Source organism: Rhinolophus hipposideros, assembly GCF_964194185.1.
Source record: "Rhinolophus hipposideros genome assembly, chromosome: 3".
In the NCBI taxonomy this organism is placed as follows: Eukaryota; Metazoa; Chordata; class Mammalia; order Chiroptera; family Rhinolophidae; genus Rhinolophus; species Rhinolophus hipposideros.
This window is the reverse complement of record NC_138049.1, coordinates 85583566-85611276: the sequence shown is the minus strand read 5'-3', so window position 1 is coordinate 85611276 and position 27711 is coordinate 85583566. Positions and strand designations below refer to the sequence as shown.

Sequence of the window (27711 nt, the reverse complement as noted above, 5' to 3'; positions counted from 1 at the left end):
CAAAATTATCTCAGATATTATGATTATATTACTAGAAAACAAGGGAGAATAGATTTAAAATTTAAAAAGGTATTAAGGAGGAAACTAAACATAGCCAATAAAAGTGAAATTTTAGCAAAGATAAAAAGGATCAAAAAGTGGCAGAGGTAGAGACAGTTAAATAAGTCTCAACATATCTATAACTGGAGTCTTGAGACAGAAAACAAAACAATTTTTAAAAGTTATTTTTAAAACTAAAATTTAAAAGGACATTCCAGAATTAAATGAAGCCCTGAATCTACTTATTGAAAGGATTTGGGGATAATTGATTTTTTTTAATTCAAGTTTATTGGGGTGACAATTGTTAGTAAAGTTATATAGATTTCAGGTGTACAATTCTGTAATACATCATCTATGTATCACATTGTGTGTTCACCATCCAAAGTCAGTTCTCATTCCATCACCATATATTTGATCCTGTTTACCCTCATCTACCACCCCTTACCCCCCTTACCCTCTGGTAACCATTAAACTATTGTGTGTGTCTATGACTTTTTGTTTCTTCATTTGTTTGTCCTGTTCTTTTGTTGTTTTCAGTTTTATATACCACATATCAGTGAAATCATATCGTTCTAGACTTTTTTGTCTGGCTTATTTTGCTTAGCATTATACTCTCAAGATCCATCCATGTTGTCACAAATGGTACTATTTCATCTTTTTTATGGCAGAATAGTATTCCATTATGCACATATGCCACATTTTCTTTATCCAATCATCTATCAAAGGACACTTTGGTTGTTTCCATGTCTTGGTCACTGTAAATAAAGCTGCAATGAACATCAGAGCACACATATCTCTGATGTTATCCATAAGATAAATGTTTTCAGATTTTTTTGGCAAATACCCAGGAGAAGAATTGAATTTTGAGACATAAATTATGCTATTAGAGTTTAATCATAAAGTTAAAACAAAAACCATAATACAAAAAACCTCTGGGCTTCATACAAAAACAAAGCCATTACAAAGGAAAGAAAGACAATTAAGTTGACATCAGCAACATATATGACAGCAGTGGAGCAACATATTAAAGAAATTTAAGGAAAAACAGTGAGGTAAGGGTTTTATAGTTAGCCAAGTTGTCACTCAAGTAACAAGAAGATAGAAAAATATGTTAAAATATAAGATTTCAGAGAATACTGTATTCACAAGCCCTTCCTAAGGAACACATTAGAGAAGGAGCTTTGTCAAACCCATATTACAACTATGGGATATTGGTCAAGGGGACGATGATGAACACTGAATATATTTATCTGCAGATCTAAAACAAAGATGAAGAAAGACTAGAAAAATAGTTTATAAGTATTGTGTGATCTGAAAAAGTAGAAATAAAATGATTAAACAGATGAAGAAAAGGAGAATGAAAGGGGGAAAATAGAATAAATTCATTAATTGTGACATAGATACTAGGTATCATTTAAATTTCACGCTAAAATGTATTAAAGGAGACAAAAAAGAAGACATTTTGTAATGCTAAAGCCACAGTTAAAAAATGAAGATGTAACAGTTATGACTATCTATGCAACAAACAAAATAAAAAACACTTTCATGAAACAGAAGATGGAAGGAGAAACAGATGAATACACACTAAGAAGAGACTAGCACACCACTCTGTATCTAAGTCAGGTCAAAGAAACCAAAACTAAGTATATAGGATATCTAAACAAGATCTTCAGTAAAGTATATCTTGCAAAGATATATTGAGTTGCACATTTTCAAAGAAAAAGAGATTTACATTCTCATATGCACGGGGGACATTCTTGAAAATTGAACATATAATAAGTGAAAGAAAAAATTGCTCAAAGAAAAATAATAAATCTCATAAAGAAGAAATTATACAAATAACATTATCCGATTCAGTGCAAGAAAGCCAGAAATTGACAATAGAATCAAAAAATTAAAGCCCTTCCAATCCAAAAAAAAAAAAACTTTTAAACACTCTTAAAAAAGGGAAATAAAGCCAAAAGTGAAGAATTTCCAACAATAATATTAATGAAAGTGTTGTACATTAAAATCAAGGTAATTCAACTGAAATAATATTCAGAAAAATAGTTATGAGTTACCTAGAGCAAAAAAATTGTAAAAGAATGAAAATCAATTAATTCAATTTTCAATTATAAAAGCTACAAAAAAATATACAAAAAAAGAAAAAAGAAATAAGTAGTATAAATAAAAGGAAAAAAAGGAAAAATCACTGAAGTGAATAATTAATTACAATGTTGGATTTTTTAATAAAAGCCAACATAATAGAGGATACAGAAGTTCACAAAATCAAGAAAAAAAGTGAAAAATAAAAGCATAAATATTCAAAGTAAATAATGACAAAGGGAGAATAGTCATTGAAACAGAAAGAACATTTTTAAAATCATGACAGGAATTTGCATAATACACAAATCCCTTGAAAAATCTAGAAGGAATGGCTAATTTTCTAAGAAAATGTAGTTTATTATTATTCACCCTACGAGAAAGATAAAATGCTTAAGCAGAACAATTTTCACATAAGAAATAAGAGAAAGTTATTAAAGAACTACTCAACAAAAACAAAAGCATCAGGCAGATGGCAGAGGGGAAGATGAGGAAAAACCCTCAGGTGCTTGATTTCAATTGTAACTGCCAATAAAAAAATCATTACAAAATACAATTTCAGGAATGAAAGATAAAATACCATTATAAATTCTATGTTAAAAGGACAAGAATAATTTAATATTATAAATAAAAATTTCCAACAAATTTGAAAGTTAAATGAAATGGATAAATTCCTAGAAAGGCATAAATCACCAAAACTTACTTAAGAAGAAAATGTAAATAGTAAACAGTAAATTCCTTTTCTAAGTAAATTCCTTTTCTAAGTAAAAGGAATTTAATCAGTAACTAAAATCTTGCTCACACCTAAAAAGCCCAGGTCTACAAGGTTTCATTGGTGAATTCTACCAAACAAATAAGGAAGAAATGATACCAATTCTACATAAATTGTTTCAAAAGATAGAAGCTAGTATTACCTGAATACCAAAGCTATACAAAAATATCACAAGTAAACTACTGACCAATATTCCTCATGACCACAGTTTATATAAAATTCCTAACAAAATATTTCCAAGTTAAATCCAGAAATATAAAAAAACAATAATATGATGACCAATTGGGATTTATCCCAATATTGCAAAAAGCAATTATTGTTATAAATCATGTTAAGAAAATAAGGGAGGAAAATCGTATAATTAACTCAAGTGCAGAAAATTTTTTTGAAAAAATTCAACACCTAATTATAATTAAAAAGAGGACAATCCATGAAGAGACTAGGAATAAAAATAATTTCCTCATTCTGATGAATATTTTTTTATGTAAAACCAACAACTTTTACTGGTGAAAAATGAACGCTTTCTATCTGAGGTCAGAAACAAGGCTAAAATATACGCTCTCTTTTTTTTATTTTCAATATTTTTTTTTCTTTACCCTTTATGTTATGTTTAAGCGCATAGTACTCTATTTTGTGTTGGGTTGCCATTTCCTGCTTCTGTCTATCTGTTCGTAATATTGCTTATGGTTTCATATTCTTTTGTGTGTGTTTTTTGTGTCAGGTTGAACAACCTCCTTCAGTATTTCCTATAACACAGGCCATGTGTTAGAAAAACATTTATCCGTAAAGACATATGTATTCCAATGTTCACTGAAGCTTTATTTATGGTGGCCAAGACATGGAAACCAAGGTGTTCTTCAATACATAATTGGATAAAGAAGATGTGGTATATACTCACAATGGAATACTTACTCTGCCATGAGAAAAGATGAAATAGTGCCATTTGCAACAACATGGATGGATATTGAGATTATTATGCTAAGCTAAATAAGTCAGACAAAAAAAGTTGAGAACCATATGACTTCACTGATATGTGGGATATAAAACTGAAAGCAACAAAAGAACAAGACAAACAAATAAAGAAACAAAAATTCAAAGACATAGCCAATAGTGTAGAGGTTACCAGAGCGTAAGGAGGGAGGAGGGATAGTAGAAGAAGGTAAAGGGAGTAAAATATATGATGATGGAAGGAGAACGGACTCTGGGTGGTGAACACACAATGTGATATATGCATGATGTATTACAGAGTTGTACACTTGAAACCTATGTAATTTTACTAACCATTGTCACCCCAATAAATTTTAATAATAAAAAAAGAATGTCTGTTCTCACCACTTTTATTTGATATTTCATTGCATTGTCAATGCAATAAAACTATTAAAATAAATAAAAGTCACCTAAATTAGCATAGTAGAAGAAAATTATATTTATATGCAGACTATATGATCATCTATGCAGAAAATCCCAAGACATTTACAAAGAAAGTTGCAGGACCCAATAAGTGGGCTTAGCAATATTACAAGATATATGATATATAATCTATACACCAAAACAAATTGTAGTGTATGTATTTTCATACACTACCAAAAAAAAACCCACCAAAAAACGAAAAATAGCATTTTAAAACATCTATTCAAAACAGTATGAAAAAAACATAATAAAATACGTGGGTATAAGTTAAACAAAAGACATGCAAGATCTGTACACTGAAAAGTATTAAACATTGCTGGAATAAATTAAACTTACACAAGTGAAACAATGTTCCATGTTCTAAGATTGAAAGACTCAAAATCATTACCACAGCAACTCCCCTCAAATAAATGTAAAGATACGTAGATAACCTCCTCTCTAAGAGTTGGAACTTAATTCCACCCCCATCCCTATCTTCAGAAGGGGCTGGACTTGGTGACTTGCTTCCCAAGAGAATGTAGGAAGAAAAAAGCTGTAACTGTATGATAAAATGTCAGGTTTCCCTGGCAGATAGTACCATACCAATTGTCAAAGTTAATAAAACCAATAATTACTGACATGAATAACATATACTCTTTAATATGATGAGGAAGGCACTTCACCTCTGTATTATCCTTCCCTTCCCCCCAAAAAAAAAACATAATCACAGTCTAATCATGAGAAAAACATCAGACAAACCCAGATTGACAGTCTACAGAATATCTAACCAATGCTTTTTAAAACTGTAAAAGTCATGAAAAACAAGAGAAGACTATTAAATTATCTCAGATCAGAGGAGATTAAGAAGGCATAACAAACAAATGCAATACGGCATATGCTGGATTGGACGCTGGAACAAAGAACAGCAGTAAAAAAACTAATGAAACCCAAATAAAGTATTGAGTTCAGTCTACAGCAGTTTGTCAATAATAGTTTCTTACTATTTACAAATGTGCCATAGTAATATGTTAGTATCAGGAGACACTGGGTAAAGCATTTAAGAAAATTCTGTAATATATTTGCAACTTTTGTATAAATCTATAATTATTCCAAATTAAAAAGCTTATTTAACAAACCTCAGTAGGATTTTTTGTAAAAAATTTCAAGTTGATACCAAAGATAATATGAGATGTATATGAATCTACAATACCCAATACAATTTAAAAACAGAGTACTTACTATCTGTTTTAAAAACTTATTTTAAAGCTATGGTAATCAAGAGAGCGTGCTGTCGAGGAAGGACAGAGGTATAGATTATTGAAACAGAACCAAGAGTCCAAAAGAAGTTCCACACAGATATTGATCAATTGATATTTGGAAAAAATGCTCATGTAATTAAATGGGAAAAGATAGTCTTTTCAATAAATGGTGCTGGAATACTGAATCTCCGTATAGAAAAAAGTGAACCTTGACTTTTACCTCATGCCATACATACATACATAGAAATTTTATTTCTAACACACACAAATTCACAATAGACTCAAAAGAAATTTAATACCATTTCTAAATTGCAGTAAAGCTCATTAATTTTATATCAGTGTCATATGTAAATAAGTCAAATATTGGTACCTTTTTCTAATGTTCATTTATAAGTTACAGAAATCATTTTTTTTTCTTTTTGTAAATACCTTGTAACCAGGACTACCCATTAATCCATCTTTTCCATGTCTTCCTGGTTCTCCCTGAAAAACAAATACATGTATTTTAACATATATTTGCACTATTTTTTTAAAGAAAGATACCATAAGATACTTATTTAAAGTAAAACGTGAAAGAACTTTTCTATCAAACTCACAGCACGTCCAGGAAGGCCAGGAAAACCAGCATTCCCCTTTTCACCTTTTGCACCCTGTATTAGAAAAGAGCACTTAGAAAAACAAACCTTACAATAATGTTTTAAAAGTCTAACTCATACTTAAATAGAAAAGTGAATAAATTAACCTCATTATGTAGGGACAGAATTCATGGAACTACAGCTTGTGTTAGCCCTGCAATTATTAGTAAAGCATTATTTTACCAGGGCAGTGGACGAAACAGAAGACATTGAAAATACTGATGGATGCAGAATTACTACAAACTCTAAACATACACATCTTGGAAAAATTAAAAGGCAATGTGTATTTCAAATATACAGAGAATATAATCTTCCTTCAATATAAAGAAGCAGAAAGTCCCATACACTGATTCTCACTGGACATCCTGCTAAGCAGCTACCACTGCCAAGGAATCTTTCTCTGTAAATATTTTAAAAGTTCAGAATGATCAATAAAACAATGTATTCTTACAGAACACCATGCATAACAGTCACCTCTGTTTTACATTGTTCTGAATAAATCCTCTGGGAAAGGTGAACAAAACTAATTGCTATAGTGGTGGCATGGGACTGAGACTCAAGTTATCTGTTTCCATTACACTGAAAGTTCAACATGGATACTTAGTTTTGTGATCCATACTTCCCTTTTTGCCATAATATCCAGGTGATCCTTTATCTCCTTTGGGGCCCATTTCACCCTAAAAGGCAATACTAAATTTTAGTAAATAATGAATATTTCCCACATAGGTTAAAGAAAAAGGAACAATTAAACAATAAAGTTAATATGTCATCATCAACATAAAATAAAATAATTTAAAGTGGTTTTTTTTAATAAAAGTCCTGTTTTCCAGGCTTTATAAAGAAAAACAAGGAAAAATATGAACAGTTGGTACTATAACAGAGACTATAGTATAGAGCTTATAATTAAGAGAATTTCCATACAGTAAAACTTACTCATCAATTTTTAAATATTTTGAGATTTATATCACTGCGAGTTTTAAAGAAAATTTGAAAAGCTTTATGTGAACTATGATTTTAATCTTAATTATTTACTTCAAATATTACAATTGATAGATGAGTAGTAATAATATATTTGCAACACTTCCAATTTGAAATAAAATATAGCATTGCTGAACTTATTTTCTTATTTCGTTTGTTTTAGCATTTTTGAATTAACAAAAACAAATCAGATTTCTTCAACCTTTAATCCTGGCATTCCATGAAGCCCAGGAAAACCAGGAAGCCCACGGTCACCCTGAAAATAAAACTGAAATTAATTAAATAAAACATATTTCAGCCTGACAATCATACATTTTTCAACGTCACCCTTGTCAAAATCCATTGAAAATAAATCTGCAAACAATTAAATGCATATCAATATTAAAAGCCTATCTCTATGGGAGATTAGTCCTCATTTATCATGGCTTCACTTACGTTCATAAAAGGAAAGTATTTGGGGGTCCAGAGTTAGGTATCTTCACAGACCAGACGTGTCTGTGAAGATGAAAGGTCTTAACTTATTGTCAAAAGAAGGGAGACGAAGAAAAATCACAATTTGATATTTACTAGATATAACATTAGTACTTAGTTCCATGGGAAATATTGGGTGGTACTGTCTTAACTTCAAATCTTAATTGTGAAGACACAGTTTCAAGAGAGGACAAATGGCTGGCACAGCAAGATTTGGGGAGACTGACATTTATGTAGGCAAATAAAGATACTACATACAAACATTTCCTTATACTCTTATCTTGTCAGGCAGGAAGAGAAGAGGATGTGACCAGTTATCTATGATTGATGTAATTCTTTAAAATCTTAATTTCTGTAAAATTTTCATTTATATATTTATTTAGTCTTTATTTATTCATATGTTTTAAAGAATGACATACTCGTAGTTGTGCAAGGCATAGAACCAGAACACTCCAAAGGCAAATCTTTTTACTCTAAAGTTCTGTATTTCTATGAGTTCAAGTCATCAAACCACAGTTATATTAATATCACATTTGCAGATTCCAGCATTACTTACTAACTTCCCACTGTGAAAGATGAGGATTCACTTCTCACACCACCCACTCCCCATCTCGATTTCTAAGAAGCATGGATCCCCTTAATCTTCTGTTACAGTTTTGGTTAAATCAGTAGTCCATGTTTATGATATTAAGATTCACAGCCAAACCATAAATATGCTGATTGTTTGCCTTTTCCTGCCCAAACGTTTGTTTGTCCTAGAGTTACAAATTATGTTTCTTTCTTTTTTCTGGGGGGAGGGGGACTGCTTAGTTTTTTATAAATTTATTGCAATACTGAACTCCAAATATCTCCAGTTGTCAAAATCACTTCTAAAATACACTCACACGCATTGAAATTTTCATATTCTTTAATATATCTTTCCTAGAGCCTTCTTTGTTTCAGTATAGATTTGTTGTTTTTCATATCTGTTTATTCCTTTGTTGAAAGGAACACATCATCCAATAACTTCCTGAGAAGGAATTCATGGGAAACAACTTTCTTGAGACCTCAAATTTCTAAAACTATATTTATTCTATTCACTTATGTAATTGATAATTTGCATATATATGTATAGAATTTTTTTCCTTCAGACTGGTGAAGGCTCTGTTCCATTCCCTTCTTGATTTCATTGTCACTAGTGAGATATTTGAAGCCATTCTGATTCTCATCATTTGCATGTGACATATTTTTTTGGTTGGAGGTGGTAGTGGTTGTAGAGTCTTTACTCTCAAAAAGCTTGTGAGATCTTCCTTTTGTTTATAGCATCAAAATTTTAGTGTTAAGCATCAGTATGGTCTATAACATCTATTATGTTAGGCATTATGGAGGACTGGTCATGTAGGGGGCCTCATGCCTCCACATGTGGACTTTCAAACCACAACCCAACTCCATCCATACTTCATATAAACAACTTTCCCTCAGCTACTTCTAAGCATATGGGTAGATACAACTGTGATAGAAGGCCCTCTAGAACAGACAGGGAAAAAGCCTACAGACCCTGGGAATGAGATTGGGGTGGTTTATGCAGGGATTGCCAAGAATAATGATCTGGAATGTATCTACAAGGAGGGTATCCACAGGTGCTGCCTTTAAGTTGGAACTGATGACCCATCACCCAACACCAAGGAACATAGCTGATACAGGGTCTAACAGGGCTATGTCTCTCTGAGGGCATTAATGACAGAGCTTTCGCAAGTCCTCCTCTCCATGCCTTATATAGGTTTCTTCTAAGGTTTTTGGTTGATCTTTAGCTTTCCTATTTGGTGGTTCCTGATTGTCAGCTCATATGGAAGTTGATAAGCTCTCAGTGGGTACTGTTCATTGCCTGAGCTTCACTATAATATGGCCCGGTTGAGTCATTTTACTGGACAGCTCTGGATGCCCCAGGATTCCTCACAGATGGATCTTCTGTGCCTGTAGTGTACAGGACTGGCTGACAGCATTATAGAGGCCAGAGAGGGGAAAAATGTAGGAGGCGTTAGCATGGGTAAATGTTTTCTAAATCCCATGGTTTTAATACAGCTCAGCCTTTTCTTCCCAGTGTAGAGATCCTCAGCTTTCTCTTCTCCCGATATGAAACTTTTAGATTTCTGACAGGGTAGAAGGAGGGAAGTATACGTGGCTATACAGAGTTGAGGAAGAGATAGTGGGATTTCATTGTTCTTAAAGGATCATTCAACCATGCTTCCATTTTTAGTTCTACCTGCAATTCACCTCCCTCCATTTTCAGAAATACTTGATATTATCATTTCCTGAGCCTTTGGGGTACCTATGTGCATGTGTGTGTGTGTGTATGCAGGTGTGTATGCGTGTATATGATTGTATACATAAGGGGGGTCTCTTTCATATATATCATGAGTTGTAATTTTATGATTCAGTATCCTTTTCAGCTTCCAAAATTTTGAAGCTGTTATTTCCTTTCATTCTTTGTGTCATGTTAGGTATTTATTGTTTTATTGTTTTTATTGTTTTGTTAGTGTTGTTGTTGCTATTATTATTATTACTATTATATAATTGTTATTAATCATTTGACTATTACTTTAATTAAAGATAGAGAAAAAAATGTGTGTATTCAACCCTTCATCTTCATCAAAAGCCCTAGTAAATTATTGATGCTTCAACATTCAGAGTATCTTGTCCACTAGAGAGGTGGGTTTACAATGGTCCACTGTCACAGGAGACAGTAAGACAGACAGCAGAAATGATACAAATCAACACAGTACATCACTCTATGAGGTTACTTTTGGCCATATTTATTACAGAATCCCTTTTTCTTCCACAAGCTTATATCCCCAAAGTTCAATAATTTAGCCAAGCAGAGGATATAAGAAAAAAAAGAAAAATAGTATTTAGGGGGACACCAAGAGACACAGCAAGAAAACTGGATGATTTTCTTTCCCCTACCATGTAGACTCCTAATTCAAGAACTAAAACTAACTTTTAAATATATATTTTTTTCTTTTTTGCTTGAAGTAGAAAGGAGTGGTAAAAGTTCCTAGAAAGAAAAGAGATTCAAGTTAAGAGAACAACATGAACTAACTCTCAGAAGACTGAAATGAGATAACCAATGGAAGGCCAGGATAGATCAATTAAAAAATGGTCAGAGGACCTGATTAAACATTTCTCCAAAGAGGACATACAGATGGCCAATAGACATATGAAAGATGCTCAACATCACTAATCATCAGAGAAATGCAAATAAAAACTATAATGCGATATCACCTCACAACAGTCAGAATGGCTATCATCAACAAAGCAATAACAAGTGTTAGAGAAAAAGGAACCCTCATAGACTGTTGGGAATGCAGATTGGTGCAGCCGCTATGGAAGCCAGTGTAGAGGTTCCTCAAAAAATTAAGAATAGAATTACCGTATGACCTAGCAATCTCTCTCCTGGGTATCCCAAAAAATCTGAAAACATTTATCCGTAAAGATGTATGTGCTCTGATGGTTATTGCAGCTTTATTTATGGTAGCCAAGACATGGAAACAAACAAAGTGTCCCTCGATAGATAACTGGATAAAGAAGATGTGGTATATATAAACAATGGAATACTTATTCTGCCATAAAAAAAGATGAAAATGTGCCATTTGTGACAACATGGATGGATCTTGAGATTATTATGCTAAGCTAAATAAGTCAAACAGAAAAAGTCAAGAACCATATGATTTCACTGATATGTGAGATATAAACTGAAAGCAACAAAGAAATAAGACAAAGAAACAAAAATTAATAGACACAGACAATAGTTTAGTGGTTACCAGAAGGTAAGGGGGGAAGCTGGGGTGGTAGATAAGGGTAAAGGGGATCAAATATATGGTGATAGAAGGAGAACTGATTCTGGGTGGTGAACATACAATGTGACATATAGACAATGTATTACAGAATTGCACACTGAAAACTTATGTAATTTTAGTAACCATTGTCACCCCAATAAATTTTAATTAAAAAAAATAAGACACACTCTTGATAAGATGGAATTTAGCTAGGTCATTAATACTTGGTAATACTACAAAAGAAAGGTACATACCAGGTTTTCCTTATAAAGCTAAACAAAATCCCAGTAAGACTTCCATTCTCCAGCAAGGAGTTATACAAACAAATCTCTGATGAAGTGAGAAGACTAGGAGCACATTCACCCATATTTGGACAAAAAAATATAAAATATGGACAAAGCTATGTTCATGTGCATAAGCAAGATTTTTAAGTAAAATAAAAAGGCATGATATCCATGTTCACATACAGCAGTTAAGGGGACTGGGGAGAGAAGCTGGGAGCAGAGAAATTTAGTGAGCAAAATGGTTGGGGAATATTGAGACAGTATCTACAAAATACAGAGCACAAGAAAGTGTGAGCCAAACAGTGTACTCAAGCAAGTTATGAACAAGGTTCAAAAGTAATTGATAGCAAAAAAGTGGTCAAGTTAAGCCAAAGTTTATCCATCATGGGTATGTAAGGTGAAAGACAAATACATGCTCTTGTGTTGGCCAATGATCAATGAGCTATATGATCATCTATTACTGAAATATACCTTAGCCTAAGTTAATTAATATAAAAATTGGTATACTAGAAAGAGGAGGGCCAAAACGATATTAAAAAATATAAATGGCCTTGGCTTTGGGTCTAGATAGTGAGCAGGGAAATTATTGGAGATTGGAAAAATGTGATTCATGTAATGCAGTGGTGAATATTTAATTAAAAAATTTCTTAAAATAACTTGCAAAGGCAAATAATGCAACAAATGAATTTGTAGCCAGAGGTAAAGAATTGAAAAAAAAAACACTAAGTATTGGTATCATGAATGAATTGATATTGGCTGTATTTAAAAAGGCTCTATAGAAGAAATGAGCACAGAAAAGCAATGGCCAGTTTGCAAGTCATAAGTAAATGAATGAATGAATGAATGAATGATTTTAATAAAAGGTACAGACCACATCCAAAAATATTGGGATTGGGAGATGCAACTCTTTTCTCATCTCTACCAGGAAAATGATGAAACTGGAGAAGGCCCTTAAAAGAATTTCAATTAAATCTCAGCCTCTAGGAATGACTAAATCAAGGGAATGGCCCTAAACACCAATTCTCTGAATCAGTTTAGCTGCATCTAACAAGTCCTTTCAAGCCGGACATAATGGCTCAAGAAAGAGAAGCTAGGAATGTAGTGAATGTTTGAAAAATTCAAGCCACTTATCATTTATTAATAATTAATTAATGTAGAGGGGGTCATGACTAAAATGGGATTATGGATGCTGTTGCTGGTTGTAATCAAAAGTCAAAAGACACAAAATTACAAATTTATATTTGCTGTTGAGTTATTCCATGGTTTAACTGCAGTTTAAAAGGTTAAAAATAATTGCAAAAACCACAATTACTTTTGCACCAACCTAATGCCAAAAGAGCCACAAACCTGGACTAAAAGAGACTGTGACAGTTTGAAACTTAAAAAGTAAACAAAGTTGCCCATTATCATCACTACTTTTGTTTTTCTAGACAGTTTTGACTAGCCCATGAATTTAGATAAAATACAGAAAAAAGTAAAAACTAGAAGGAAGAAAATAAATTATGTTTATTGATGATTATACCTCTTATGCCAATGCACTTAATACCCTAAAAAATTAATAAGAGAAATCAGTTAACAGCTGTTTAAAAATTAATAGCAAAATAGTCTTTTATATGTAAACAATAACTAACATAACAATATATTTAAGAAAAAGTACCATTTATAATACGAACAAAAAAGATAAAAATTCCTAGATATAAACTCCGACAATGTTGAGAACCAATATGGAAAAAGATTTAATATTATTCCACTGAATTTCAAGACAGAAATAAAAAGAAAGATGAATCATAATCTTGAATAGAAAAACTCAAAATTAGAACTATGCCAATGCTTCTATAATTGATTCATAAATTCAAAGGAATTCTAATTAAAATATGAATAGGAATTTCTTATAAAATTGAACAAAAGATACTGAGCTTTATCTGGAAAAATAAGCATGCAAGAATAGCCAAGAAAATTTTGATTATAAAAAGTAATGAGGAAGGACTAGCCCTGCCAATATTAAATCATATTATGAGGTGACAATAATTAAAACAATTTGGCAGTGGAGAAGATGTAGACAGATAAATGGAACAGAACGGAAAGCCCAAAACACCAGACCCAAATTAAAATGGAAATTTAATGATGATGGTTTTTCAAATAAATGGATAAAAAGTGATTATTTCACAAATATTGTGGCAACCAACTTATCCATTTAGGAAAAGAGAGGGAAAATATGAATGTTCCTCTAACTACTCCAAATAAAAAATTATAAAAGTTAAAATATAAAATAAGAAGATTCCAAAATAAAATCATGAGTAACTATATTCAAAATGTTAGAATGCAGAGCCTTCCAAACAGACACAAACATAGAAGTAAAAATTTTAACAAATCTATATATACATAAAATTTTTAATTTTCTATATGGCTAAAATTTAAAAAGTCAAAACACATAATATAAACCAGGAGAAATATTTTCACACAATTTATGAACTGCAAATAAAAGTCAATATTTAAAAAGATAAACAGCCCAGAAGAAAAAATATGATATGTATAAAAAGCAAATTACAGAGAAGTAACAAAAAAATCCAAAAATTACATAACAGGATACTCTCCTCACTAATAAACATGCAAATCAAACCAGTACCATTTTTAACCTGCACTGGTGAAAATTAGAAACTTGAGTAAAACTCAGTGCTGATAAGAGTGTAAGTAAAGATATTTTCACAAACTTGTTGAGGGAATACAAACTATCTGGAAAGTTAATAGGCCATTCGTTTCAAAGTTTAATTACGAATTTCATCTTTTGATCCCATAATTAATTGACGTCTGGGAAATTTTCCTATGGATATAGTCAGAAAAACTAAGAAATATATCTAGAAGTTGTCCATTACTGTCTTGTTTAAACACACACACACACACACACACACACAACAACAACAACAACAACAAAGAACCTAAATTAACCCTAAATTAAAGCAATCTTAAATTGGGCAAGAACAGCCCCTATATTGTGTAGCTGTAATTAACCTTCTGTTTATAGTTGATTTCATGAAGCCTTTTTGAAAGTTGAACTTTCCTCTAAACTTCTGGAAAATTTTATGAAACTCACCTCGTTGGCACTTAATACTGTCTTAAAATACAGTTACTTTGTGTGTGTTATGTGCTTTATTACATCCCGACCTCTTTGAAGAAAAAAATCCATTTTTGATTTATTTGTAACTTCTTAGTAAACATGACCACTATTTATTGATATCCAGATTCTCTCTGTTTCCCAGTACATGAAAGCATCACACTTTCCTGACTCTTGAAATTGCTGTAATATATAAAATTGCTCTGGCTAATTCAAGGTGAATAGAAATGGCTTAAGAGCCATTGTTTGATTCTTCATGCACCTGCTACCATAATTAGTTATAATCTAGGTGAAATTTCTGTTAGCCTGAGTCTACACGTGAGGACAACAGGGGACTCCTGCTGATTGCTTCTAATAAATGTGTAGTTTGATGAACAATAAACATTTTTTGTTTTAAGCCATAGGCATCTGGGATTTGTTTTTTACTGCAGCATAACCTACTTCATCCTAGTTGATGTCTTGCATGTGATGGATGATAATATGCTGAATATACAAAACATTTTCATTTTCTAAAACATGGTAACACTCCGGTGTACTCCAAGAAAATGTCAATAAAACAATTATTTTGAAGAGTCACATTCTTGGTTCCATCTGAGTTTACATGAGATTATAATCAAAGAGAATTCAAGGTTTACAATAAGATGGTTCCATTTTCCACAGGTTGCCTCCAAAGCTTTCATGATTGATGAATCATGAAAGACTCTGTCCACCTCATAAATTGAAGACTCTGCCCACCTCATAAATTGATCTAAAGTCATAGTCTCTAATGTCAGGTCCAGATTATTTATTTCAGTAGTAAGAGAATAGGATAGCCAGCATTTAAAAAATCTCATTCTTTTAAAATTTCTGTGTATATATGTTTTTTAGGTATACAATGATGCTTTTTTCAGTAGCATAGGCATATAATTAATACGTATATATGAGATTACATGCCAAAAAGACATTAACTGTAAAAATTTTGCAATTTAAAAGTTTGGTAATCTATGACCGAGAGTGCACTATCCCACTTCCTTGAGAGAGATGTGAACCATGAATCCTCTTCTCCTGGCACAGTCAGTGCAACCTAAATCCATCTGTCCAACTCCCTCTTCCCCCTCCTATCTGCTTGATTACTGACAGGCATTCAGGGATTCCTCTCACAGTGAAGGCAACAGAGTGAAAGTGGAACAAATCACAATGTTCCAAACTATTCTGGCCAAAACAGAAAGATATGGTGAAAAGAAAGCCAGACTAAGATCAAGACATTTTATTTCAACCCCCTGATCCTTGGGTAACTTCAGACAAATGATTTAAGTTCATCATTTCTCAGTTTTCCAAACTATAAAACAGGGATGATTTACTTCACAATTATTGTAAAAATAGGCCTTGTATGACTTATTCTACTAATCTCACATGACTTTTTGTGAGGATTGCATGTGATAAGGAATGCATATGGATAATACCAATGCAAATTATGTCTAAAAATAAAACAGAAAAATGTACACACAACAGTAAAAGCCTTGAAGCACCCAATACATCAAAGCTGTATAATCTTGGTTGTTCCTTTTTCACTCTGATTAAAGAGAAAAAAAATGCTAAATCTTACTCAGGCTAAGGAAATAATGAATTATGGGAAACTGTCCAAATCTACTAAAATGTTTCCTCTAACACAAGGGTGGGCATTCCCCTGGGGTTTCGGGATTACCATTGGACTACTCGGGCCTAGAAAAAGGGTAGAGTCCTGAGCTCCTATTCTAGGGTCACTGCCATAGTGTATCAATGATCATAGAATAGAGTATACCCAATGCGAACATGAGAAGTAGAGTTGAGAACCAAGAAAATATGAAGCACTCGAAAAATTTGATACAAGTTGTAAGTTTCCCAATGACACCAGTAGAGAAAAACAAAAGAAGACAGAAAGACACATAGCAGCCAATAAATAAGGTGGGACATGGAATTAATAGTTCTTCATAATAAAATGAGATGCTGAATCCGTTATAGATCCTTAAAGGGGGTTGAGAGGTCAGGAAGCAATCAAGACTTTGCAAAGGTATCCAGAGAAGTAGTGAAAACCTGAGCACACACAGGTCAACACCATATATACAAGAGGGGAACTCAGCAAAGCCTGACTTCAGAGAGTAAGTAGGGAGGGCATAGCTAGTGCTGCTTTGGAAGAAGAGGCCCTGAGAAAAGGATGGAGGAGAGATGGAAAATATGGTACCATTCCTTCCATAAAAAGTGGAGAAAAGTGTTTCTGAATATTCCTGATTGTAACAACAATTCCATGGATTCTCCAGATTCAGATGAAACAAAGTATTAGAAAACAGTGTGTGTATATAATATGTATTTAACAATATTTTTATTTATTGTATTGATTATCAATTAATCATATCAATATATTAAGCATTACTATACTTATCTCCAATATGTATATTTATATATGTGCTATATAAATTTACATTCCTAGAAGTTTATAGTTAATAATATTGAAATAATAGAGTCTACTAAGGAAGGAGAGGAAGGGCGTGGGGCTGAACCTGGAACACCCCAACATATACAAAATGGATAGAGGAAGAGGAGAAAAGTAAACTGTGAAAAAGTAACCAAAGAAGGCAAGAGAAGAAACTGTTCCCAGAAGAAGGAAATAATCAGTTGTGTCAAATGCAGCAAGAGAAGCAGAGATAATTGGAAAACACTGACTACTGGATTTTAAAGATGGTAGACAGTAGTGATCTAAATATTCAGAAGGTGTGGATGGAAATCAGATGGGCACTGGTTAAAGAGAGAAAGGGAAGTTAGAAAGTGAAGAGTGAGTAAAGGCATACTTATACTCTAATGGAAAACAGATAAATGGGGTATTAAGTAAAGGAGGCTACATGGTTCGTTTCAGGGTCATCATTCGGGCTACTGGGAATATTTAACTAGAAAATAAAAAAAAACTGAAGACACAGATGAGAACAGTTAATTAATAACACAAAGTAATAGAGAAAGATGTGATTCAGAGCACAAGAGGTAGGTTGGGGATTATATATGAACAGTTCATCCATATTAAACAGGAGAGAAGGCAGAATATAGGAACATATGCAGGTAAGAGGGTAGATGTAGTGGGAATAAGTTTAGGGAATTCCTGTCTGAATGCTTCAGATGGGGCACTTCAACATTTACAGAAACGATAAAAAAATAAACCAAAGGTATTTCCAAAACTTACCTTAGGTAAACAGCAAGTCATTGTCATCGTCACCATCACCACCATCATCACCATCATCACCATCATCATCATCATCACCACCATCACCACCACCACCATCATCATCATCATCATCATCATCATCATCATCATCATCTATAGCACTTAATTTTGGCCAAGCACATGCCTGGCCTCATTTTATCTAGAAAACAAGGCTATGAAGTAATGCTCTAGAGCCCCTACTTTCTAGATTTTGAAAACCAAGTTTAACAAGATTAAGAACCAAGGCTGGGGGGTTAAGCAGCCTGAATTCAGAGTCCAGCTTGTAATCTGTAACTGCTTCACATCTCTCCTTTCCCCCCAACATACACATACACCCATATTTGGGCTGTGGTGCTTTCAGAAATCTACAAGGGTAGATGACTGTCTTTGAGAAAACAGAAAAAAAAGTTGCAACTTTGCTAAGTCAGTTGTAACTATCTGTCCTTCTTATGTCATCACTAGCTTTGCTTTAATTTTTTAAATATTCTGGAACACGGCAAGAAGTAAAACCACTAACATACTAAGTTTGAACTTATTATTCCTTAACAATTCTCTTACCTTGGTCCTTTGTCACTGCTCTCTCTTTCTCTCTCTCTCTCTCTCTCTCTCTCTCTCTCTCTCTCTCTCTCTCTCTATACCTCTCTCTCTCTACCTCTCTCTCTCTACCTCTCTCTCTCTACCTCTCTCTCTCTCTCTCTCTCTCTCTCTCTCTCTCCCCCCCTCTCTCCTTTTCACCCTCCCTCCCTCTCTTATTTCTATGAAATCACTGTAACACCACTTAATCTTTGGACGTTGGAAGCCCAGATAAAGAAAATAAGGGACTTATTTAAGCAGGGAAGTCTCACTCATCACAAAATATTCTGGTATGGATGCTGAGCATAATGCAAAACAAGGTCTTGAAGGACCCATTTAAATGTTAAATTCTGTAACAAAGAACTTAAACAAAATGTATAAAATGTTCCATAATGATACCATAGATATAATTGGCATATTTTATTCCTTAAACCCAGAAAACCAAGTGATGAGTTTGTACAAAGTCTGAATAAGTTAAAAAAATAAATTATTAATACTTTCTGTGTATTCAGACTTCAATTTGACATAAAGTTTCATATACTATTCAAAAACCCATAAATATGTATCAGGTAACCAATACAACCCAATATAAGTTTTAACAAAATATAGTTCTCCACATAATTTAAATATATTAGGTTTCTGTAAGGTTGAGTAAGTGTTTTGAAGTACTTAAAGTATTTCTTAGATTCCAAACAATAGCTTTAAAGAATATTATAAAATGAGTTACCAATTGAAAACCATTGGGTAGTTTCCTTTTGATTTGTAAATTAAGAGAAAAGAAATCCTGCAAAACTATACACATTCAATTTGTCTGATATGCGAAGAACAAATGTTGAAGTAAGCAAGAAAGTGCATCTAATTTTAATTATCTTAGGTGGAAATTCCTACTATGGGAGTTTTCGGAGGAAACCCACAAAATGGAAATTGTTCTGGAAAAATATCCGAATGGAGAACAAGATTGTATGGAACAATCTCCCAAACACCACTGTGTGATGACTGGAAAAAAATATCCTGTACTACCACAAATCAAGGCCATTTCAGGGCTTTATTTTTTAACATTCCCACTTCTGAATATCAAGGAACCGTATTATAGAGGAACAACCACGGAAAAGTCTTTAACTAACTTACTAAATTATTTTAAGTCTAGATAAAGAACTCTCTGAAGCCACAAGGAATGTGAGGTGGAACTTAAGATGATAGCACATGGTGATTTTAAGCCCACAATGACTGCCTCAAATCAGATTTATGCCCAGACAATGAATTTCAGAAACAATCAATTCTGAATGAAATCATTGTTGGACTGAAAACAGAGAACTTTTCATAAACATACTTCTTATTTATCTAATTCAATAAAAACTGTGGCTTTGTAAAATTCACACACATCTATTTTAAAGACAGCACAATAGCCCAAAACAATAGAGCAGTTAGTTTCAGATGTGAGTAATAAAATTGTTAATCCTTCATTTTTAAATAAGGCACATTTATTCCCAAGGAAACTTACTCCAATTCTTCTAAGGTAAATAAAAAGCCCCCTTTTCATATTTAGTCTCTAAAACCCAGATAAAGGGGAAAATAAATTTATTCATTCAACCATCCATTCATAGATGCATTCATTCACACATGAATGCATATTTTATGCATCTCCCAATCCCCAAATCAGGTTATTTGTAATAATGTCAAAGAAAGAGCAACGATCCTGTAGACTAGAAGGTAGGTCTCAGAACAGGTGTCCTCCTCACCTCTCCAGTGGAATTCCACATTCACCTGGAGAAGGTCAGGTTGTCTATTCCCAGAGCTATGACATCTCCCGTTCCTGTGGGCCTGGCCTGCTCCCTATCATCTCTTAAGCTGCACCTCCATCATTTAAAATAGGCCCTCCAACTCTCCCCATATTATAAGGCTTCCCTGACCTATTTTACCTTCTGTGTTTCTCTTCCATTCACTAACCCTCCTGTTTGTCCTGGTGATCACACTAACCCATGTTCTGCCAATGAGACATGCCGGCCCACCCCTTGTTACATCCCAAAGGCAACCAAGCTACTTAATGAACAAAGCAGAACTAAATAGCAACCATTTATTTAAGAAAAACCCTGTACTACAAACCGTACTACATATTTTTCATACATTATCTCATTTAATCCTCACGAAAGCATATAAAGAAATCCCCATTGTGTCAATGAAGAAAATAAGATTCAAAGACATTAAGTCACGTGCCCAAGATCAAATAGCTTGAAAGTGGCAGATTCATCATGAGATCTGCCAGAGATCATCCAAACATGATACTTGAGCACCTATAATTCTCTGCAACCAACATGAGTGACCAGAAAAACATAAAATGGATATAGTCTACATCAGTGTTTCTCAAATGTGGATGCTACACACATTATTTTAAAACGGTAATAATTTTGCAAGTATCGCAGTTAGAAAATTAGTACAGGTTTTTTATCAGGAGCATACAGCAAAATGCCTTTGAAGAACTTAGAAATAAGATTGTGCTTTAGGAATTAAGCTAACCAATCAACACGGGGATCCGATCAAATACAAATGGGCACCTGGGATGTGCACCAGTAGGCCTTAACTAGATCCATAGAAAGGTACTAACATATTGAACATATTTAAGGAACATGCACTTCAATAGGAAGATTGGCAAATCTTAAAGTGGCAAAAAAGGAAAGTAAGCAGTTCAAATGTTGTTAGTACCCACTGAAACCCTACGGGGAAAGTTCAGTAAGGCTAAGCCAACAGGCCACCTGCCAGACAGGTATCTATTGCGGAGTGACTAAAACAACTGGACACATTTTTGTTTGTGTGTGTTTACCTTTTCACCATCTCTCCCTGGTTCTCCTTTGTAACCTGGTAGTCCTCGTCCTCCCTAATTCAACCACAAAATAACATCATGTTAATTATTATTATCTTTTTTTGTTCACTAGAAATGCTATTTCTAAAAAGTCTACAAATGGATCACATACTTGTATTCCCGGGGATCCTGGAACACCTGGTGATCCTGCAATTCCCTGATATCCCTAAAGAAAATAAACAAGAGATAATGAACATTTTATCATATTCACAAAGAGCAGCCCTCCACTTCAGGATCCACTTCTGTCTCAAGTTTTTTACATCTAAGACTTCACATAGTTTAAGAAACCAAAGTAACAAAGTGTCAAATGTTTAATAAGGAATTTATATCTGCCAGTCTTTAGGGAAAAGGTCTTAAATATCTCTATATTAATAAAAATATCCAGAAATGTTTCCATCAAAAGGAAAGCTTTGGGATGAAAATACAAAGCCAATGTTCATAGTTTCTAAAGAAATGTTCTGCACATTAGAAATATATTTAATATATCCTGGGGTGGCCGTATGGTTCAGTTGGCTGGAGCGCGAGTTCTGAACAACAGGGTTGCCAATTCGATTCCCACATGGGCCAAGTGAGCTGGGCCCTCCACAACTAGATTGAAGGGCAACAACTTGACTTGGAGCTGATGGGTCCTGGGAAAAACACACTGTTCCCCAATAAAGTCCTGGAAATACACACTATTCCCCTTCCCCAATTAAATCTTAAAAATAAAAAAAAAAGAAATATATTTAACATATCCGAGAGAAAAACATATAAGATTAGAGGATTAAACAAATGTAACACATTTTTAAACTACCTGATTAATGGCCATCTGAGTTAATCTCTAGAATAAATTAAACCCTGAAGGATGTTTTTCTTCAGAGTAAGTCTGTAACAGCCTTAGGATTGCTCATTTTAGAAAGTTGCTGCTGTTAACCTCAAGAACGTGGCTGTGACGTGCGCCCCGCCCCCCGCACCTCCCCAGGCTGAACTGTCTGCTGAGGTGAGGGTCACTTCCATCTCCATTGCTTCTTAAACATTTCTCGAGAAACTGGACCCTTGGTAAAATAGCACAACTTTTCAGACAGAGGAAAACTATTCATCCTTCACTCAGCACATGGCAACAAAATTCCAAAACAAATTGGCAGGCCCTGAACACTTCTCTAGGTTTCTCAAAGTCAGTGTCAGGTTGACTTGGACTACCTAGCACCTGCAAACACATTTACCTCTCTTATTCAGATTCCATCTTTCTCTCACTCTCTGTTCATCATCCATCTTTCTCGGATCTCACTGTTTGGGTACAGCTTTCTGTCGTCAAGAGTATTCACACAGATCTCATTAACGTTTCCAATTCCATCTTCATTCTTAAATTCAAAAGCTTCATTTCCATGTGGTTACTCCTGGGTATCTGCAGTGGTATTTGTACTCATCCAATCACTTGTCAGTAGTATTTTTAGCTGTATTTTATAGACATCATAATTCTCTGCTTTCCATGCCTCATTTTCAAATATTCCTTTTACTATTTTTTGCTCTTTCAGCAACGATAATAATAATAGAGGTTGTCTCAAAAAGAACAGTGTTATAGGTTTTTTTTTCTTTTACAAGCACTTGCATTTCTTATTTTGTAAAATGCTCACTCTCAGAATGATAACGACTATACTATATAATTTCTATCACCACTATCATCCTTTCCATCATACACTATTCAGTCCTTCACAGAGTGTATATCATTATGCTTTCTCCAGGATTTCTCAAACTTGAATTTTTCTCAAATCCCTTTCCACAATCTTTAATCATTTTACTTCACCAATGAATGAGTCTCATAACCACCTTTCCATACTCCATACAAAACAGCCTACACTTTTCAAACCTGCCACATGCTCTCTGGGCTAGCACTGTCTCTGTGTCACTGGATTATGTGCCCCCTTGAGATGAGGAACCAGGTCTCAATCATTTCTTTATTTCTGCCATTGAACAGAGCATTTGGCACATTTTTTGTTAGTAAACATTGGAAGAAGTGATCTTCAAGTCATCCACACTACACACAAGTGTAAAAAATCTCTTTCCCCACAGAACCATGTTATGTTGTGCTGTTTCCAATAGTAAATTGAAACTTTTACTAATAATACCATGTGGTTCATGTTCTCAAGATCTGTCAGACGAAAGTCAATCTACATGGAGCTTGTTCCGTCTTATGTCTGTACCACTCTAGTTATCACTGAATCTCCTTCCCTCAACTACTTTGCAATCAGACAGTCCTGGAACTGAATTTCAACTCTATCGCTGGTAGCTCATGCCTAAACAGAGTTGGACTACTTATAAATGCCGCCACATAGGATGACCTTGAGATCCTTCAAAACCTTGTATGCACTCTCTGGATAGTCTGACATGATTTACAACAGACTGCTGTAACTGGGAGAAATAATAATAGCAATAGTTTACATACTACTTGTCATGTTCCAGATTAAGTACTTCACTAAATACTCACAACCACTCTTTAATATAGGTTCTACATTATCCCCATTTTTAAATGAGAAAACTGAGGCACGGGAAGTAACTTGTCCAAAGTAACATAGCTAGTAAATTGACAGAGCCAGTGAAAACATCCTCTATCAAAAATGCTTCATGGTAGATGAGACCTTACGATTCTAGAATGATTAACTAGATTCACAGAAGTCCATTTAACCAGACTACTTTTATATTGTTTAGGATACTGAGTGCCCAGAGGAAAGGAATTTTCAGAAAGTTCCTCAAACTAATGTTACCATGGAGATTAGCCATTTATCAAAATGTGAAGTTCACATTTAATGAATTATTTTTGTTTCACATTTTCAGCCAAATGTCATAACTGCTTTATTACTTTTTTCAGATTAACTATCAAATATAGAATATCAAAAGCCTCCTTGCTGTCTCTCCTCTTGAAGAAGTTAATGTAATGAATTTGTTAGAGAGGGTATGTTGTATTTTAGCATTTAAGCAGCGTGGAGATGTCCTGACTGTGTTCCCAGCTCACTTAATAACTCATAATGTGACCTCAGGCAGAATTATCAAATCCCCACATCCTGGGAGGGCAACACAGTAAAGTGAAAGACAATAAATTTTGAAATTGGAAAAGACCTTGGACAGAATTTTTACTCCTCCTTTTCCTTGGGATTTTGGCCAAGTGACTTTGCCTAGCTAAAACTCAGTTTTCTACCATAAACCAGGATAATAATACCCACTTCACTCATGAAAAAAACTGTCACAGGTGAAAATATCTGGCAGATGCTAGGAACACAGAAAATGTGAGTTTCTTTCATTTCTTCAGACTCAATGACTATTGTACAAAGCCATGAGAACACTTCTGTAGAACATTACTGTGTTGCCTTAACAGCCACCATTAGTGTATGAGAAATGGTAGTTTTAGTTATTATCATTATGATTTAACACATTTTCAATATTCATACAGATGAAATTCTGAACACGGTCTCTGTATTTTATAATGGCCTTGTTGGTTTTGTTTTTGGAAGGACTACAATACAGGAAGAATAAACGCTTCCCACAATACGAGAACGAAGCTATTGCTCTTTATTTTTTTCTTAACTTACAATGAGATGCAGTCTTGAAAACTCAGTTGTATAAAAAAATTCAAAGGTTATTTTAGAAGCTAGAGGGAGCATGATTTGCAACAAAATAAAGAAAAACCAAAACCACATCCAAGCTGGGGGATCCCAGGGCAAATAACCAGAAGAAATTGGATGAAATTTAGAAAAAAAACAAATTTTGGACTAAAAATCATAAAAATAAAGGTTAACAGGAATATTACAACAATTTCCAAGAGGAGCAAGAAATAAAACATTTGTTGACTCATAGCCGGACATATTAAAACCAAAAAAAAAAAAAAAAAAAGAAGAAGCCCTGGAACAGGAAAAATTATGAGCTTTTTATATAGCTTACTAAGTTTTTATTTTTCTGGATACATAAGTTTCTGTGTTTTCTTGTATAACTGTAACTTCCATATGATCTTTGGCTCTTTAATATGTTCAGTATTAATTTCACCATTTTGTAATTATTAACAGGTCCAAGTATCCATCCACACCACCCCATCTGCGTGATTTCTGACAGTATTTAAATCTTTCCCATGTTCAGAAAAAGTTTCTTTGTAAATGAATCACTTTAGAGGGAAAAAAATATTCTCACTGCCAAATTGTAGGGCTGAAGTATACAGAATCAATTTACTTTTCTTCCATGATTCATAGTTACAATGCTCCAGGAAAGATGTATAGCTTTGAAATGGAAATTGGAAATCAAATCATCAAATGTGCAAGGGTCACAATCTCTTCTGAGCCCAATTCTAATCATACCATAAACTATTCTGCCACTCAAAACATACAGGTTTTTTTTTAAGTAGTGACGAGGATAGAGTAATTGGTTTCCTTTAAATGCTCTAAGCTTAATGAGAATAAAATCCAGAGAAATTACTTGGGATGTCTTTCTTATTTTTTAAATGTAAGAATGTGATTAAACGTTTATTCTGTTACATAATTTTCTTCAAAGTTTTCCAAATTTCCAACAGATACTGTCAGATACATAGCCAGGGTAAGTAACTAGGTAACCAAAAGTAAGTGTATGTCCACTGTGGATTCTTCTAGTCATTGGCAGACTTTACAGCTCTATACAACCAAATTCCAAGAATACTCATGAATCTGTCTTTCCATGTATATAATTAATACAGAAGATAGTTTGCTTGCCACTTAATCAAACTATAAGTCATTTATATTCTTTAACTGATTGCTCAGTTACTTGATTAACAGATCACATTTATATATACATATAAATATATATGTATATATAATATATAACATACATATTTTATATATATATATATGTATGTATATATATATAAAATTACACCTGAGTTAACTTCTAAGAAAGAACCATGATGCTATGGGAGGTGAAGAGTAGGCAGTCTAGGGAAGCTTGTGAAAGCATTTGAATGCTTCCTCTGGCACATAAGGTCAAAGGAACCCTAAAGGAAGCACAACACGTAGGAAGAAGCCCTTCAATGTGCCATGCAGCATGATAGGATGAGCCAAATCTCTGGAGACGAAAGAAACTATGTATGTATGTATGCTGCATACAAGACTGAAACAGAAAACTGGAGTGCCCTGAACAGCTTGTGGGTCTTAGGAAGGAATCTGAATTTTATCCAATCCACTAAACCAGGGCATCACACAATCAGACTTGAGCTTTGAAGAGCTCACTGGCTACACTGAGGAGAATCAATTTGATGGGGCAAGGAAAAGCATGAAGACCATGCAAGCATGAAGACCATGCAAGGGGAGAGATGATGGTAGGTAGAACGTGAGTCCATTCAAGGGATATTTAGTCTAACCTGATGATGGGTTACAGAAGGTGAGGAATTTGGAATTGTGGAATGATGCCCAGGATGCATGCTTGTGTAGCAGGATGGCTGACGGAGGGACACTGGAGGAAAATACAGTTTGATCGCAAATTATGAAGTAGCACAAAATTTTAAAAATATTTTAATGGACTAAGATAAATGATTTGTATTTGACAATGAGAAGCTATATGCTTTTTTTGGGGGGGTGAACAGAATTGCTACTTCAAATTAAAGCAAACTATATTTATTAGAAATGAAATGTGATCTAAATCCAATCTTCCTCCCATTAGGAGAAGGTGGATGGTTGATAAATACACAGCAACATCATCTGCTTTCCTATAACGATTTGCCTGGAGCTAAGCACAGGAAAGAAACATTGCCTACCTCTGACAAATCATCTCTGCAGATACAGCTCACTACACAGAATTTAATTAAATTTAAGTAAATTGCCTCATTCCCCAAGAAAGTGTATACTTAAAGTTATAGTAAGCTTATTTCAAAAGGAGAATACACAACTTTTTAGGGTAAGTTATACCTTTTTAAATAATTCTTACTTCCCAACCTAAATCTCTGGTAATTACGCTTTATATTCAAAGGGTGGCGACCAATAACTAACCCCATTTCTTCTCTTGTTGTCCTGAAATAGTTTCCATACTACTTACCACCATCTGATATGATTTACTTATTTTCAGTTATTATTGTGTATTGATTATCTGTTTTGCCCCACTGGAATGTGAGCTTCAAAACAGCAGTAGTTTTTGTCTATTTTTATTCATTGCTGTATTTTCTTGGCCTAGAAGAGCACCGGGAACACAGTAAAAACCCAACGAACATTGGGTGGATGAATGAAAGAATGAATAAATAAGCAAACAAATATA

At 33.8% G+C, this 27711-nt stretch overlaps 1 protein-coding gene across 4 annotated transcripts in view; it reads right to left on the bottom strand.

The window, feature by feature from the left end:
* COL21A1 (collagen type XXI alpha 1 chain) overlaps positions 1–27711 on the bottom strand; it is a 153923-nt gene that overhangs the window by 44220 nt on the left and 81992 nt on the right. For 2 of the 4 annotated variants that reach the window (XM_081036182.1, XM_081036179.1), the window contains 6 exons: positions 21587–21640; positions 21436–21489; positions 7357–7410; positions 6802–6853; positions 6138–6193; positions 5971–6024 (listed from right to left, as the gene is read on the bottom strand). In XM_081036182.1, coding sequence (XP_080892308.1) covers positions 5971–6024; positions 6138–6193; positions 6802–6853; positions 7357–7410; positions 21436–21489; positions 21587–21640 — 324 coding nt within the window. Of the gene's footprint in view, positions 1–5970; positions 6025–6137; positions 6194–6795; positions 6854–7356; positions 7411–21435; positions 21490–21586; positions 21641–27711 lie in introns of all 4 variants that reach the window. The other 2 variants (XM_081036180.1, XM_081036181.1) reach the window with 1 other exon arrangement.